The sequence below is a fragment of the Oreochromis niloticus genome, linkage group LG13 (assembly GCF_001858045.2).
Source record: "Oreochromis niloticus isolate F11D_XX linkage group LG13, O_niloticus_UMD_NMBU, whole genome shotgun sequence".
In the NCBI taxonomy this organism is placed as follows: domain Eukaryota; kingdom Metazoa; phylum Chordata; class Actinopteri; order Cichliformes; family Cichlidae; genus Oreochromis; species Oreochromis niloticus.
The window spans coordinates 25,746,458-25,764,164 of record NC_031978.2 but is presented as its reverse complement, the minus strand read 5'-3'; the positions used below and the strand labels follow the sequence as shown (position 1 = coordinate 25,764,164).

The following is a 17,707-nucleotide window of genomic DNA, read 5'->3' as shown; positions in this document are numbered from 1 at the left end:
TAGGGCATTATAGTCCTAGCTGGACCACTAAGGAGAGGCAGCTAAGATGATTAAGTTATGACAGGAAAAATAAGACCAATATGAAGACCACTTTATTCTGTGGTCTGGTGCATTATTCAAGACAAAGAGCTGTGGTTTATAAAGCGTTTGTTTATTAGAGCATCCAGATGTTATGAGTAAATGCATATGCTAAAGTGTAAACTGAGTATATTTCTAAATTTGTACCATGTTTCAGCCTTCAGTCTGCTGTGAAGTGTTCAGTTGACTTTTTCAAAGTACTCCTTGGATCCTTCTGGTGTTGGTTTGATCTGAAAAACAAAGATTACAAAAATTAAGAAAGGAGGGGAAAAAAGGCTCATTAAAATGTGTATGGTATAAAATCCACATTAGCTGTTATAGTCTTGAATGGACTGAAACACATTGCCCAGGTGTACTCACTGTTGGGGAGTGAGGGGTCCAGCTGGCCGGACACACCTCCCCGTGAGTCTCCACAAACTGGAAAGCCTTCACCAGACGAAGGGTCTCTTCAACACAGCGGCCCACGGGCAAGTCGTTCACACTCATGTGCTTCACCACGCCATTTGGATCAATGATGAAGAGTCCCCTAGTAAAAGTAAAAAACATCAGGCATCTTTCTAAACAAGTGTTAGAAGGTCTTGATGCATGCTCAATCATCCAGGTAAGGAAATCCCAAAAAGTTGATTGTGTTCATCTGGACGTAGCGTTTTCAGTGGGAGAAACATTTCGTCACTCATCCAAGTGACTTCTTCAGTTTCAGCTGACTGCAGGTTTCCCCAACCTTATAAGCAGTTTTAGAAGGTTCTCCCTTCAATATTGAGCAATTACATAAAAGACCAGTTACAGGCACTATTGCAACACTTGGTGATATGTCTGGATACACCCACCAAATGAGAGAAAACACACTTTAAGGCCTGTTGCGTAATATTCCCTGTCTTCAAATTAAAAATACCCAGTCCTCTGGGTATTGAAATCAACAATAACAGTCACTTTTCCAGACATTAAAAAAAATTAAAGCTGTATTCAGTGTGCTCCAATTAAGTTTATCTCAAATCCACTGTTTTCTACTACTGTATTCTGTGGTCTCCTGAAATTAGCTTTTTCTAATTTTATTTTGGGTGTGAATGTGTGACGTTTACCATTTAAAGCCTTTATACAAACTGACCATGTAAAATAAAAATTTAATAAAAGACATGAGGATAACTTTAAAAAACACAAACAGTCTGGCAGAGACATTCCTGGATGAAAGAAAAACTGTTTAATACGCTCTATAAAAGGTAATCTAGATAATAATGTTAGCCCCATGATGCATGTTATCAGATTCTGTTAGGGTTCCTATTACAGCTGTGCACATTTTTACTGGTTTGTGTTTTATGTCTTTGGTTTGTTATTTTAGTACTGTGAGGCAGCTGTGGACTGATACTTGTTTCAGAGCACATAATGAACTCACCTCAGAGCAATTCCTGGACCGTCCAGCAGCACACCATAGTCTCTGGAGATCTGCTTGTTGAGATCTGAGAGCAGAGGGATGTGGATATTTCCCAAGCCTCCAGCCTGACAAAACATAAAAAGATACATGAACACAAACGCTGCATAGTGCTTCTAGTAGTGTTCTTGAAATAACAGCTTTTGAGATTATTTCACAGTACTGCAAAGTGCTGCAAGCACAACACACTCTGAGGTCAGTCATTTACTAAAGGCTCCTTGAAGTTCTACTTCAAAGACTGAATAGAGAACACACAGTGATCTGAACCTTGCCCCGTGTGCCGCTTACTGAATAACTATTACACTGAATGTACCTTTCGTGGCGTGTTGATCCATGCCAGGTGGGTAAAGTGGGAGTCCACAGACACTCCGACCACCTCGCAGTTGACATCGTGGAACTCGTTGGCCTTGTCACTGAATGCGATGATTTCTGTCGGACACACAAATGTGCTGTGGTGTAACAAAAAATAAAAAGCACTTATTAAAAATCATAGCACATCTGCAGAAATACTGGAAAATCTAAGGCCATTGATGTCAACATTTTATTCACTTCTTCATCTCATGCAAATCTGAAAATTATTCTTATATAAACTCACAAATCCAGTGGGTAGAAGAAAAGGACCAGGTATTTGCCCTTGAAATCAGCGAGGCTCATGTCCTTGAACTCCCCATTGTGGACAGCTGTCCCTTTAAAAGCAGGAGCAGGCTGGGTGACAGCAGGGGCCCATCTGGAAGCGCCTGATATAGCAAAGTCAAACTCTCTTTATTTATTATTTATTTATCAACATAAGATATGCAACAGTCTTCATAACTGACTATAAGATGCATGCTGGATAAAACAGAAATTTATTGTAATGTCATCTGGGTAATGTTTGGCTTGACACAGATATACAAACATCCACACTGTTTATCTGGTAATGGGTGGGTGGGGTTGGGGGTGGGAAAACAAGGCTTTTGCAGTGTGAAACACACACATCAAACATGATTTTAGTTAGTTTTCTAGATAGATCTCCCCTTTGTTTGCTGCAGTGTATTTTAAGTACACAGAGCAAGAACATTAATGTTATCTAAAGAAAACAAAGTTGCAAAGTTCTGAAAAATTCAGCCGTCATACGAGTTCAAGAAAAATCAGAAATAAAAAGTCGAATCATTCTGTCACATCAATTTTATGACAGTAAGGGTATTTTTTGCCATAACTGCTGTAATAAACATAATATTACAGCAAAGCTAACATTTGAACAAATTCTTTTAGTTTATATCCACAAAACTGAACAGTTAAGCAGAATTTAACCAATGCTGTAAGGCCAATATTAGCCAATTTTATGTGCAGGATCACAAATATAACGATACTGTTGATATTGCTGGAAAGTTAATTAATTAATTATAATGACTATAGTTTTTCCTTTTAAGTACAACTGTAACCAACTATTTGATAAAACTGCCCGATATTGCATTTTGCAGAATAAGATTGATAAAAACAGTATTGGGAGAAAAATGTTATCATCTTATCCTGGGAAGCAAATAACTTCCTTCATTTCATCTGTAAGTTATTTGATCAGTTGACTAACTCATGGTGTGGTCTATATCTATCCATCTATCCATCCATCTCTAGAAAACTGAAAAATCCTGCCAGAGCTGAATCAGGCAGTTTCATTATAATGTGACTGCACGCTGTGTGTTCTGGTTCTGTACATACTGGTGGAGAAACGGGATCTCTGGAGTGCAGGAGCGGTGAGGACTCTTGCAGCCCCGCAGGCTCCATGCTGACAGGCTGCCGCGACTTTCAGCCCTCCTGCTGCAACCCTCGCCTCAAAAATAAATAAAAAGACATTAATATGACATGAATAATCCATAATCTATACTCTGGAAGGATATTTAGCCCTTTTAGTTATTGCAAAACTGCAACAATGGTTTAGGAGGACTGGAATGTGAAAAGGTATCAATGCTTTCAAGCTTGCAGATCCATTCAAGAGTGTTCAAACCAGTGAAAGAATTTGTCCTCCGTGAAAGGAAAATGTCCTCTAATCGTGTTTTTCATGGTTTACCTTCATTGGTACCACTTGAGAATCTAGTGAGCAAAGGTGATGGTGGTGCTTAAAGCAAGATGCTCCAGCATTAAACAAGCCTTGTTAAGAAACCTTTTAAAATGAGGTTATTTAATGAATTTGAGTTCATAAAACTAAAGGTCTAAACCAACAGTTTCTCCACACTGAACAAAACCAAGGTCTTTGTGAGTACTGCTCATTCTTTAATTACTATACTCACACTGAGATATTCCACTGCTATGTTATATACAGAAAGTGCTTTATGTGAGCAGCACATCTTAAATGTTCCTACTGCACATACACTGCCACCATAAATAGTTCAAAAACGCATGTGCCACTTTAACTTTTTAAAGTGACTTTTCTTCCAATGTAGGTTATGAATTATTTAAATGGATTTATTTTTGATACACTACTGTTATATGTAGGCTACAGTGTGTTCTGGAGTAGCTTGAGGAAACATTCCCGCTGTGTTTGTGCGGAGATTCTGTCATATCAACACGCACCACCTTTAGGTAAGAAATTATTTTTTATTCAAAACTTGTTGAACGAATTGCTTAGCTGGGATATCAAAGAGAATTTCCAAAAATAGGAGGAAACTGAGGCTACACTGCCTCTAAAAGTTTCTAAGTCAACCACTTGCTTTGGCTCCCAAACGGCAAAACTGCAGCAGGGATTTTATATCAGCAAGTGCTGTTGCTAACAGAAGGAAAAATAAATCACAACAAGGCTTTCTAAAATTAGAATTTTTAGTCCATGAAATCCTCGCGCTCTGCTGTAACAGTAACGAGTGCCCTGTCCTCTTCACTGAGTTTCTCTGACTCCTCCCCTCCTGCTGCACCTGGAGCAGCTCCCTGACACTCAGTTTTTATTTCCTCATTCATATAACTGATATCAAAGCTCATACTGAAGGACACTCATCTGCAGAAGTCTGTATCTTTACAAATACTGAAATCCCCGTTAGGCATTATTGGTGTTACATTTAACCTGACCATTTTCATAATAAATGCATCAAAGTCAGAGATAGCAATCACTGGACCTCAATGACTTTATCATGAGCTTAGAATAAAACCACATTAGCACTCTGAACTATGCAGGCAGTTCCCCTGCAGTGACTCATTTACTGTACATCACTAACAATCCCTATGAAAAAGGCACTATAACAAAGCCGTTTACAGCCGGGCTGTCAAAGATAACACCCAGCAAAGACTCCAATCTGGTTGCTAGGCACCTTTGGAAAATGTGATGACATTCATTTTGGATTTTTACACTACAACTTAAGTAACAGACATTGCGTAATTAACCTCTGTTACTTGAGTAAAGGATACAAAATTAAATGACCCTATAGATAAATGTCTTTATTTACAATGGGTCCACAGAAACAAACAAACAAAGAAGACATTTTTTATAAATTAACAAAAACTTTGTATTATAATTACAGGGCAGTCTAGGCAATGATCTACAACAATTTTAATGTGATTTTCAACATTTATTTTTTACAATTTAAGCCCAAAAAGTTGTGCTGACAGATTTCTTTCATTTCGTTTCACTTGCTACAAAAAAAGAGAAATTTAAAAAAAAAAAAAAAAAGCTTTATCATGTGGAAAAAAATATCTTTGCACTGTAAATTTTTAGTTAAACTTCTTTAAACTGTAAAAGAGGAGTTTCTTTGGTCTGGCCCATGTAAGATCAAAGTGGACTGTATGTGGCTCATGATGTAAGATTAGTTTGACATCCCTGGTTTACAGCATGCAAAGAATCAACCACTATGATGTGTCTGAAACTTTTCTGTATGGTTTCCTTTTTTTGAAGACTGCACATAAATTGATTTGTGTGTAGAAGAACAACATGTGGAAGGTATTCTAATGAGTCGGACAGCAAACAGTGGCTGAGGCTTCTAGAAAGGGACCCTCATCCCCACCAGCACCAACTCTTACATATAAACCATATTTAAGAAAAAAAAAAGACCAAAAAAGACAAAGCAAAAATAGATTTACACCACGGGAGATAGAGGGTCATCGTTGTTAATGCTAATGTCTGCCATGTGCCAAATGTTACTGACTGTGCAAGTTTTATGCTGTAAGAGTTGTTAAACCTGTAGACTGATGGAAAGGGTGGGGACCGTAACATTGCACTACTAGGGAACTACACTAATATGCTCTCACTGAACACTGTCATCCAGCTGTAACATTTAAGCCACATTTTGCTCATTACAATTAGTCTATTTAAATAAAAATAAGTAAAACCTTTATGAAAGAGACATGCTATATATACAGTAAGGGCTTATAATTAAGTTTTAATTTAAAGATGACAAATAGTTCTTTCAAATTATACATGACCATTTAGCATTAGCATGTTTCTTTTTTCAGCATCTCTTTCTCTTCACTCATTTCCACCTCATCTTCCTCTTCACCTAACCTGTCAGGGCTCTAACACAAAAAAGTGCTTATTTACTCCCAATATTGTTTCAATTACTTATTTTCAGCAGGTTAGACATGCAAACAAACGTCTGATAATGAGCCGGCTAAAACAACAACAGCTGGTCATAAGCCAACATTATGCCAGCTCGAGTTCCATCTGATAAATATGTTGATTACATTCTCACATTGTATGGAAGTTTATTCGCTAAATGTCAGTCCAACAATGTTACATCCACTCCAAAGAAAGTTACACTAATGATGGCTAACTGCAGCAAAAACATCGGTGCTTGCTGACATAAAGGTTCAGGATATTCTCAACAACTCGCGTCAGTATCGCTTTCAAATAGAATTGAGCTTCACTGACTAATCGACTTGTTTCAGACTACTTTCAAAGTTTTACAGCCTCCTCCAGAGTAAATGGACATAGACATACTGACAACTGAGATAAACAGTCACTAAGATATACAGCAGCCAGAGTTGGTTGTCCTACAGCGTCCAACATAGCTAGGATTATGCACTTATATTGGGAGGGGTTGGAAAGCAGGATCTACTGACATCTAGTGGTGAGATTTTATACACCGTACCTTTAAAGCAGGGGTCCCCAATCTCAGTCCAGAGGGCCGGTGTCCCTGCAGGTTTTAGATGTGTCCTTGATCCATCACAGCTGATTTAAATGGATAAATTACCTTCTCAACATGTCTTGAAGTTCTCCAGAGGCCTGGTAATGAGCTAATCATGTGATTCAGGTGTGTTGACCCAGGGTGAGATCTAAAACCTGCAGGGACACCGGCCCTCGTGGACTGAGATTGAGGACCCCTGCTTTAAAGTAAAAACTGGGACTCTTGAAGCATGTGGACTGCAGAATAAAATTCAACAACAGCTCAACCACGCAATTAAACTGCCTTAATATTGAACACAATTCAGCCCCAGCTGTTGCCATTCATACAAATAATAATAATAATATATCTATATTAGTCATGGCCTACAAAGTGAACACAGCACTTGCCCACACGTGGTCATTATAATCATACTGAATTTGAACCTCTGCTGTGTTCCCGCCTTCCTTTCTTTAAGACTTTGTGTAATTAATGAGATTAATTGCAAGCGAGCTTTTTTTTTTTTTTTTTTTTTTTTTTATAAATCTCAATGCAAGGGAACTCAGTTCATAACTTTTACCCTGTTTACCATAGAATATTCTAGCACAATGCATCAAGATGGCGAAATTAACATTTCTATATAAGACACGAACGTCATTTTTTAAGGTTTTGGTTTGGTATAACCACAACTCTACTCATTGCTCTTCTTATGAAGCGAGTCTTGCGCAATTGCCGCGGGTTGACACCGGTGTCAGTTGGTGCTCAGATTCAAATGTGCAGCAGCTCATAAATGCGGAGGACAATTTTTCATTTATTTATTTATTTATTTTAATCAATACCTGCTATCATCACTGACTAATGACTTATGTGCAACAGCGCGAATAACAAATGCGAAATAACGTTATATAAAATTGCACTTACAGAGGTCCTGAGCAGTTTTCCGATGGTGGCTGCCATTTTGGATTATGTCACTGGAGGCACGGTTGAGCAGGTTATTACGCACGTGCTTAATTCCAACCTGTCCTTGGAAGGAAAAAATATAAAAAATAAATGAATTGTATTAATATTTTGCTAGCTCAATTTATCGAATACGCCGACCATAAAACGTATTTTGTGACAAATTATGGCGCATAAAGAAAATGCTAAAGTCACGATACTTTCAGGTACAGCTCGTAATATTGAGAGAAAAATATTTTAAGTGAGCGAAACACGAAGCTTCGTGATATTGTTTTCTTTTTAATTTAAATGTTGTTTGTTTGACCGTAAAAATGTTAAATGAGTCGTTGTGCTCTCTGTTGAACAAGCTGAGCAGAAAGCCACTAGGAAGTTTAAAAAAAATGCGACGCCTGATATATCCGACATCCCTGAATGCAGCATAAACCTCTGCGAACACGTGATTGGTGGCGGAAGTCGAGTCTAATTGGAAGTTGACCTCAAAAGCATGACAAATGCATGCTTGTAGGCCATGTACTGTAATAGTGTCACTGTGAGTGATTTAATTTATGAAACGTGAATGTACTCGTTGTTCTAATGGATCCTAACCTGTTGTACTGGAAAGCAGAGGGACAGGTAACGGTGCACAGCATGCATAGCATCAGCTCTCACAGTTACCATGGAATTACTTTCTCTCATGCTTTTTCATGACTACACTTTTCCTGTTTTACAGTCTTTCCTCCGTCGAATCAAGATCTGGGTTAATCTCCTTAATCCAACCCTCCTGCTCTCCTCTGACGTGAGTAGCAGCCACTGCAGTGATCCGATATTATGGGATGAGTGGAAAATACCTGATGTTTACCTTGTGATTCTGCTCCCCGCAGCCTGAGATACAAAAGGCTCACTCTCTCCTTGGAAGCGGAGAAAAATTAAATGAAAAGGTCAGATTATGTTGAAGGATCTAAGTGCACAGCGGTCACTGTGAACTTGCTGCAGGCTATTTTACTTCTCTTTCTTTCATTTCCTCTACTAGGATGAAGCTGCACTGACCATCTCACTTGTAAGTCTTGCAAGACATGACCCTAAATTAAGATTTCCTCGCTATCAGTCTTATTAAAGTATTGTTAAGTGGAAAGAGCTATGTTGTGCAGATGTGATTTAGAGGATGACCACTTTGTCTCCACAGTCATCTGTCCACCCTGATTCTGGGGCTGCTCTTCCACTAATTTTTCGCCCTCCAGGTAACAGACCTTTACAAGTGTTGTTTACAAGTTTCCATACATACATTTGCTGTGTGATCACTTTATATGTGTGATAACAAAGATTTAAACGGTTGTTAGAGATGCTACAAAGGCTGCAGGCTTTCCAGATAGACACCTTTAAGTAAAAACAGCATTCGGCTGGGTTTTTTCCCCATGTGTATTCCTGAAGCATTCAAATGGACCTGTTAGACTTTTCCATATTTTATCTCCAAAGAAAAACATTATCTCATATAACACATGACCAAAGTTTCAAATAGCAAGGTTAACATATATAACATATATAAGTAACCTACGTGATCCAACAGCTCAGGAAGAAGAAAAGGAGCTTAAGAAGGGGAAGGAATGGGATGAAAATAACCTGTGTCAGATTGATGGGCTGCACCAGGGTCCATTATGTCTGTGAATTAAATGAAAGCTACCCTAGTAGAATCCAAGTAAATGGACACAATAGCAGTCCATATCTATATATTGTGCAATGAAAGGGGGGAATGAATGCAACAATATTTCAAAACATGCAGCTTTCTTGTGATTTCTTTAAGTAGTCTTCAGGAATAGTTCTCCAGGCTTCATGAAGGACATTCAAATCTCTTCTTTGGATGTTGGCTGCCTTTTCTTCTGTTCTCTGTCAAGGTGATCCTACACTGCTTCAATAATGTTGAGGTCCAGGCTCTGGGGAGGCCAATCCATGACCGATAGTGTTCCACTGTGTGGTTTTTTGTTTGTTTTTTCTATCCAAGTATGCTTTAACTGCACTAGCAGTGTGTTTGCAGGGTGGAACTCAAATGAACTCAGTCTTATCCCCATGTTTCCCCCTTCTTAATAATGACTTCCTGACAGCCACCTCCCATTGAGACCATTTCTGATGAGGCTTTGGTGAGCAGTAGATGGGTCCACTGAAAGGTCAGATCCATCTCTCAGCTCCTGTGTCAGGTCTTTTATTTTTATTTTATTTTATTTTATTTTTTTCATGCCTTTCAGATACTCCTCCTCTGCGGTAGCTTTTTGACTGTTTGTCGTGTTTACACATAACAGTCGTTCATCCCTTAAGTTAAATGTCCTTTTATGCATGAATGATTCAGAACACAGTCCTCTGAAAATGGTCGGGTACAAGGAAAGAACAGAAAATTATTGTAAAAGCAGCTGATGTCCAGAGAAAAACTTTGAAAGACGTTTAGAAAGCCTGCAGATCTATTCCTCAAAACCACTTAAAACACTTATAAATAATAAAATAAACTGTCTCCCTACAAGAAAAATATTTAAAAAAAAACACAAACAAGGTGTGGCTCAAGACTTTTGCACAGTGCTGTATATCGCTGAAAGAGTTTTACAGAAGGAGATTCTGATGAGTTTATGTCCACCTGCTTCTTTTCAGCATTGTTTCCTATATCAGGACCTTTGGTAGGTGTCTACTCCTTTACATGGATATATATGTATATGTTTTGTTTTTTTCAAAAGGAAGTTTATTTATTTAATTTCACAGGTTGTTGCCAGTCTTTTGCCACACAGCACTGTGAAACCTGCTCTGTTTTGGCAGGTAACAAAGCATATTGATCAGATTGATAAATGTATATTAGACATGAACAAAGTAACTAATGGCAAAGATTCCACTGCACTCTTTCAGTTTCTGCTGCAGAGTTACAGTGCTGGGTTCAATTATGCAAACAGAAATTCTTCATCAGAGCAGGTAATGTGTTTAGATCAGGCCTATAGATTCATTTATGAGCTGATTGTGTGACCATATAGCTCCTATTTACTTCAATCATTTTTTAAGTGTCCTTTCTCTAATCTCGAGCCCTCCCTCTGTTTCTGCACTTATCTCTCAGCACCAGGGGTACAACATTTCTCTGAAGCAGCTTCTGTTGATCACTGGTACAGTCTCTTATACGACATGTGCAGGGGTGTGTACATTTTGATTATGGAAATCGTAACTGTAATGCCTCAAGTAAACTTTTGGTTTTTCAGTCATTGTTATTTTGTATCTTCTGTTTCAGGCCCTCCCTCAGATTTTTATCAACAGACTAGGTTTAAGAAGCTCAGCAGTGCAGACTTTCTTTAGGTCAATATTACCAATCCCTCTCTCAGGTAAGTTCTGTGTGCTGAATGCATAAATAGTATTGCGGAGACTCATACAGTAGAAATCATCCCAATGCAGACATGGTATTTAAAGTTTCCATTTTGCATTTTAGGTTTCTACTAGAGTAGCTTTGCATGATTTACAGTTCAGAATAATCCTTATTTATTTTACACTGAGCTTTGGAGCAGACCCTCTGTCTGAAACAAGCTGCTATGCTTGACCATATCAGGGATAATAGGAAAAAAATGAAGCCTGAGCCTATTGGTACCCTAAAAGAGCAAATGAACTAGCATAGTTTCAGCGCTGTAATGCTGTTTTACTCTCCTCAGCTACTCTGGCCTTCTTCAATGTGTTAACTGTCCGAAGTGAGGAGTCAGAAACTGGCATCCAAGTGTTTGATCACAATGGAAATCCTGTTGGCGTGTCTAAAGCAGCAGGAGAAAAGGTATTTTTAAATTTAAAAAAAAGAAAAATCAGTAATTTCAGTGAAATCTTGATTTACTAACGATCCTTCCTTTTTTGTAAGGCTGTGTGGGAGACTGCCTTGTCAAGAGCGGCACTGTTCGGTATGACCGCCACCGTTCCTAATCTGCTGGTGCTACTCATGAAAAGGTCAGCCTTTTGTTAAAGCTGTCTTTAACACCCTCCGAATAAAATCAGGTTTGACCGAATAGATTTTTCTTTACAGGGTGAGACCTTTCCAGAGGAACTCTCTGCTTGTCGCTCCTCTCCGACACATAAGCACCGCGCTCGTCCTTGGCCTGATGATTCCCGTTTCATTCAGTCTCTTTCCACAGCTGGGAACGGTAAGAGTCGGGGTCCTCCTCTGCTCTCAGGTTTTGTTTTGCTTTCTTGAACTTGGTTGACACTGACCTTGTTTTGCAGATAAAGAGGGAGCAGTTGGAGGAGGAGCTGCAGGCTGCAGCAGTTGGGAGACACTTATTCTACCACAGAGGACTCTGAAAAGCAGCTTTATATAGATAGAAGACACACAATCCACTGACACATGTTTCACAAACTGCAGAGAGCGTGACAGGAACAACCCCACACCACACACGTCCCCCCCACACACCCCAAAATAAAGAGTTTATTTCAAGCAACAGTGTACTTTCTGATAGAAATTTATTTCACTTTGAGTATTAGTTGGATTTATAGATATAGCAAATATTACACATTTTCATGAAAATATATTTTCAAAGTTGCACGAGCCTATGTGTTACCCCCACCTGAAATACTGCAATGTGGTGAAAAATGGATTCAACAGTACAACAATGGCGCTAACGACACAGATTTAGAAGAGTGGAGAAAAAAAAAAAGAGAGCTTGGAAAATAAGACGTGTAATTAAATACAAGTGAGTCAGTGTGGGCATGGAAGCATTAATTGTTATTTAATCAGCTCAAGACTGAAGTGGAAGCTGTTAGTAACTCTGAAAAATCTCCACCGCACAACAGTTTACTTCTGTTTCAGTTGTGCGTGGTGCTAATGCTGTTAGTAAAATAGAAAATGTGACATTCCTTTAAAAGAAAAAAAAAAGAATCTACAAGTTGTGCAGTGTCTGCTACACTTGTAATCTGATTTCCCCGTACAGCAAAGTTTCTATCGGCTAAATCGGTAACTGCAAAATCTGCACACACATGTGACAGTACAAAGTGAGTACCCAGCCACGAACAAGATTTGTGACATTTGGAGTTGCTGCGTTGCACCGTGAACAGGAAGCTAACGTGTAGGAAAACGCTCTGCTGGAAAATCACTGCTAGTTGTTTCTGCTCTACAACCTCCAAGTCAACAGCTGTGGCGCTTTTTCACTCATACCTGTTACTGTTAAGTGATAAACTTTGCATTGTTTTACATTTTTCAGCAAATCCCACATAAAGACCATTGTTTCAGATTACACAAAAACTCAAACAGCAGCCAGTATGTTCACATTGTGTGTTGATATTTTTAACGACTCGAGCTGTAGATTAATTTAGTTTCTGCTAAAAAAACATTAAATATCACCAAACTAATCCTTTCATTGCTCCCATTATTGGTGTGCGAGTCCACTGATGTATTAGATAAGCAGTGCACCATAAAATCTGATGCTAGGGACACTTTTCTTCATTGTATTAACAGTGTGACATTTATAAAAACAAAAACCGTAATGATCCCAACAGTGAGTCCATGCTGCAGATGGTAACCTGCAGTAGAGTGTTTGAAAACAGGTTTATATCCTCAAGAGCTGCTCTGCAGCCGCCAAATGAAAGAGGAAGTTCTCCGTCGCTGGAGGGAAATGACGCTGCTTTAAACCTTCCAGTGTGATTTTAGAGTCTTCACACTCATCAGCAAGAGCAACCAGGTTAGCGAGGATCTCTTTAGTCTTGACAGAAATGTCCTGCAGATGAGGGACACATTAGATTTAAGACTAGGTTTCTTACAGCTGGCGCTTTCCTGTCCTGTGTTTTTAACTACATCCTTACCTTGATCACCTGACTGTCTGACTTCTCCGTGTCCTCCGCAGACTCCACGATGAGTTGGCCGACGTCCTTGTGCAACTTCCCCATAGCCATGGCTTCTGTTGTGAGAGACTCAGCATCAGTCTGAGAGAATCAAAGCAACATATTGCTCTCTCTTTGAACACATGCTACCTTTAGCACTCTGGGATACTGTGATGGTGCTGTCTGGGAGGTTCACAAACACATCAAACAAATCCGTTCTGTTGCTCACTTCCGGATTTACAAACCCTGCTATGTATCCTGTAGAGGAAGCAAACATATTGGAGCATTAATAATTCACCCCAGTCATGGCAGTGCAGATAGTTGCTAAGCTGCGTGATGAGTTTTCTGTTAATTAGAGAGATAAACCAGTAGGCAGCCTCACCGGGGCATTTCTTTAAATCCTCCAGTTCAGCATCACTCAGGTGGACGTACGGGTGGAGGATGGACCAGTCTTTCCTGTGCCACACGAAAGCCGGCAGAACTCTGAGAGACAAACAGAGAAAAGAGTTACCCACACGAGACAATTATGTCCACTATAAAATGATTATGAAAGTCTTAAATTCACCTCGTGAACTCCAACAACGCTTCAATCCGAGGGTGATGGACAACAATCCTCTTCTTCAGCATCAGGGCTGTATACAGGATGATGGTCTCCATCCCGAACTGAGACACCACATCTGAGACGAGCAAAAACACGGTCGAAGATTTGAGATCTTGTGACTTTTTCCACTAACAGCTAACATTTTAAAATGTTCAATGAATTAATTAAAAAAGCTGTACATCAATTAAAAATGGATATAATAATTACCTAGATGCCAAACTGCGTTTGCATAATGTTTTCCTGCCGTCCCCAGTAATTCATTTATTGCTATCCCATATTTTTTACACTACTTAATGCAGAAATAGTTGCTTGAGATGATATATAAATGGTGTCATCGTGTATTTTGTCCATGATTATGACTCCGGCTCCATTGTTTCCAGCACGCTGAGCACCATCTGCTGCACGAGTAGCAGAGTAGCATCACAGCTGAGCAAACAGTGGTGCAGTTGTCACAATAAATTGCTGGTTTCTAGTTTATGAAATTTATAACTTCAAATTTAATAAATGACAACCCCATCGTTTTTCCTTTATAGTATATCTCACTATATATGTATATGCCCGTGTAAAAAACGTTTTCACGTGACTGTAGGGAGACAGGATTAAGTACACCTCATCATTCAGTAGCTCGTGGGACCACTTTAAACAGCAATAACATAAACTCATAATTTTCTCTCCGATTTCATCAGTCTCAACATCACTGTAGAGGCATTTTGGCCCAATCTTCTTTACAACATAGCTTCAGTTCATTGACGTTTTACAGTCAGTCATTTATGCACAGCTCTTTTAAGGAAAACTTCAGCTATCAGACAGATGGGCCTCTTTGGTACTTTGGTATACAGGGGAACTCTGGTCGACTCAATGACTGTAAGGTGCTCAGGACCCTGTGGCAGCAAAACTAGTCCAAATCATCACCCATCCACCTCCATGCTTGACAGTTGGTATGAGGTGTTGGTAGCTGCATCATGGCCAAACATCTCCACTTTATTGTCATCTGTCCAAAGGATACTGTTCCATAAGTTTTGTTCTTTGCAAACCTAAAATGTGTTCCTGTGTTCTTTTTTAATGATTATTATTTTATTTCTTTATTTTTTTAACCCCCCCCCCAAAAAAGAGTCTTTCTTCTGGTAACCCTCCCAAAGCCATCCTTGTTCTGTCTTTTTATGATTGTTCTTCCATGAATGTCAGTATTTAATATTCTAACTATGGCTGTAGAGTCTGAGACGTAGCTCTTGTGTTTTTTGCGATTTCTCTGAGCAGTGATTGGTCTGACACTGGGATGGATTTGCTGCAACGTGCACTTCTGGAAGGATTGTGGTATTGTGTTAACACATGCCTCAATGCTCCAGACCAGCAAACTGACAAAACTTCTGCTTTTATAGAGGTTCTCACACTTAACAATGATAAATTAATCAAGTACATTTGATTAGCAGCACCTGGGTACCCTCTTATTAAAGCAGTAAGTTTATTAGATTTTGTCAGGACTGCATAGAGTTGTAAGAAAACTTTCATTTTCATGTGAAATATTAGCTGACCCTGATATGTTAACACTGGATTTTTTTTGTTTTACTTCCTAAAAACCTCCAGTAACAGTGGGGGTTTCTAATAAGAGCTAAAAAGCATGAATTCTTTGCTTTTAAAAAGTTCAAACAGTGTTTGGCCACAATAAAACAAATGAAACAAATAACAAAAATTTTAAATAGTAGATTTGTGTACACAGGAAAGTCAGGGAAAGGTGTTCAGTATTTTTACATGTTCCTCTTAACAAATGTGAAGTCCTACCTTTGACTGAACCTGCCAAGTAGGCTTTCCGAACATCGTAGTCCTTAATGAGAAACGAGCCGTTTTCGTCACTCTGACAGATTCCTTTGGTGAGGACGGTGATGTAGGCTTCCATCATTTTCACCGGACTTCCGTGTTTGACATACATCCTGAGAAATAAATGTAACTGTGTGACTTCAGCCCAAAGCACAAAGACATAAGGTGATGCTTCATATTCATAAAGGCTGTCACCTGCAGAGTATTCTACTGAGTGCAGCATATTTCTCAGGGTTGAAGTCTTTTGCTGTAACAACTACTGAAAAATGAGTGACCTTGACGAGGAGAAAGAGAGACATTAAAGAAATGCTCATCTATGGAGGGATGAAGATATTATATGTGACAAAAAGGATGAAGCTAATGCCTGGATAAAGACACCTTACCTTGTTTAGTGCTGTCGGCTCCTGTACTTCCATTGTAGTAATGTAATACCAGGTACGACAGAACTGACCAAACACAAAGGTGTGAAAGTCACGGCCATCGTGTGTCAGGCAGCACTTGCTGAGCAGGACTTCCCTTAGTTCGTCGCCCACAGATGGATAGCACCACACCCACAAAGTGTCTCCATTCACATCTTTCTCTGAAGGAGGGGAAATAAAAGCAACATGTATGACTCCTAATTCATGTCAGGAGAAAGAAATGCATTCAGACTGGACTTTCAGGGTCTTCTAAGAGCATCAATACCAATAACAAGGTTTCTGGATGCGCTCAGGAACCCATCCAGAGCCATTCAGTTTGAACATGCAGGAGCAATAAACTAGTGAGGGGACATTCTCGGATCACAGTAGTATCATGTGATTGCCCTGCATGTTCAGCGGATCTGAGACGCCGACTTCGCTTTAAAAAAAAAGACAAAAGAACGACCTACGAACTGAAACTTACCGATTAATCCCACGCTTAACATAAACTGCGTTTCAGTCGTTGCCATATTCCATACCTGAAACAGTTCATAAGCACAAGTTAACTGGAGAGCAGCCACCGGCCGTCTTTTTCTGCGGACATAGATGTAACAGGAAAGTTACCTTGAGAGCTCATGCGAGATCAGAATGCCAGAGAGCGATGCTGGATGGGTTTAATGTGACAGAAAGTGGGCTAAAACTTGCCAGCAGTCTGATTCAGATGATTTCTGCTGCTGTCAACAGACATTTCCTCTCTCTCTCTCTGGGAAGCTGCTTCCCTCTTCCGGGACAGGAGGGCTGTGCAGGGAGGAGCCACGCAGCTCACAGCCAATCGCAGCAGCCGTAACGGTGCGTTCATGGTAGCTCATAAAATGCAAGTCATATTCACGGACGGCAGGAAAATATAAATTTGAAATTTTATGAACCCTTAGCGTTTCACATTAGGATGTGATAGAAAAGTCTGTGTTTTCACGTAATCTGTAGCACAGATATATGTTTTTGAAAGTAAAACAGTCAAAGTAAAATCAAGATTGCTTTTAAGAATGTATTCTGTACTGTAAGTGGCAATATTGGACAGGCAGTGGAGCACATTCTCTAACATAATAATTATAATTATCCAGCTAATAATTGTATTGTATTTAGCTTTAAATGATCATTTATTTTTTATGTTACTTATTGAGCTACTTTTAATTTTGTCATATTCCGTTTTACTGAGTTATTCGACTTTGTTAAGCTATTGTTTCATTGTTTCATTGGTTGTGTTTACTCTTTGCTACCTATACACGGGGATTTACGAACTCTGTGGATAAACTGGGCTCTATCTTATCTTATTTCACACTCTTAAATAAACAGACACTCTTTTATCTATTCAGACAAAGTCTCTCAACCTCTATATTACAAAGGATATATACAGATGAAAATAAAATACACACGAAATAAACCTGCTGTGGAAATTGTTGCTCATTCTTCTAGGCTAGTAGCATGGTTTAAATCAGGTTTTGACAGAGGTTGTGTGGCTTTTCTTTGATCATATCCGCATTGATTGAATTGATCTTTTTTGAATTAACTTTTTTCTGAGTAGTACTTG

The 17,707-nt window shown here is 39.1% G+C and overlaps 3 protein-coding genes across 3 annotated transcripts; 1 reads left to right on the top strand and 2 right to left on the bottom strand.

Annotated features, from left to right (window-relative positions):
- Window positions 1–130: 130 nt before the first annotated feature.
- Window positions 131–7,651, bottom strand: prdx3 (peroxiredoxin 3). The gene is made up of 7 exons (XM_003441068.5): window positions 7,483–7,651; window positions 3,200–3,311; window positions 2,100–2,241; window positions 1,818–1,953; window positions 1,469–1,572; window positions 439–604; window positions 131–308 (listed from the first exon to the last, which is right to left on the bottom strand). The coding sequence occupies exons 1-7, from the start codon at window positions 7,516–7,518 to the stop codon at window positions 258–260; spliced, it is 747 nt and encodes a 248-aa protein (XP_003441116.1). The 5' UTR covers window positions 7,519–7,651; the 3' UTR covers window positions 131–257.
- Window positions 7,652–7,934: 283 nt separating this feature from the next.
- sfxn4 (sideroflexin 4) lies at window positions 7,935–12,182 on the top strand. Its single transcript, XM_003441232.5, has 14 exons — window positions 7,935–8,130; window positions 8,228–8,293; window positions 8,379–8,435; window positions 8,528–8,554; window positions 8,681–8,735; window positions 10,129–10,154; window positions 10,237–10,290; window positions 10,378–10,440; window positions 10,580–10,654; window positions 10,748–10,838; window positions 11,160–11,275; window positions 11,357–11,442; window positions 11,519–11,636; window positions 11,716–12,182. Exons 1-14 carry the CDS (start codon window positions 8,092–8,094, stop codon window positions 11,791–11,793), a joined length of 951 nt encoding a protein of 316 aa, XP_003441280.1. The 5' UTR covers window positions 7,935–8,091; the 3' UTR covers window positions 11,794–12,182.
- A 160-nt stretch (window positions 12,183–12,342) lies between these two features.
- Window positions 12,343–16,927, bottom strand: dennd10 (DENN domain containing 10). Its single transcript, XM_003441065.5, has 10 exons — window positions 16,744–16,927; window positions 16,604–16,658; window positions 16,105–16,301; window positions 15,917–15,996; window positions 15,686–15,834; window positions 13,871–13,982; window positions 13,688–13,788; window positions 13,456–13,563; window positions 13,288–13,382; window positions 12,343–13,202 (listed from the first exon to the last, which is right to left on the bottom strand). The coding sequence occupies exons 2-10, from the start codon at window positions 16,647–16,649 to the stop codon at window positions 13,035–13,037; spliced, it is 1,056 nt and encodes a 351-aa protein (XP_003441113.1). The 5' UTR covers window positions 16,650–16,658; window positions 16,744–16,927; the 3' UTR covers window positions 12,343–13,034.
- Window positions 16,928–17,707: the final 780 nt, after the last annotated feature.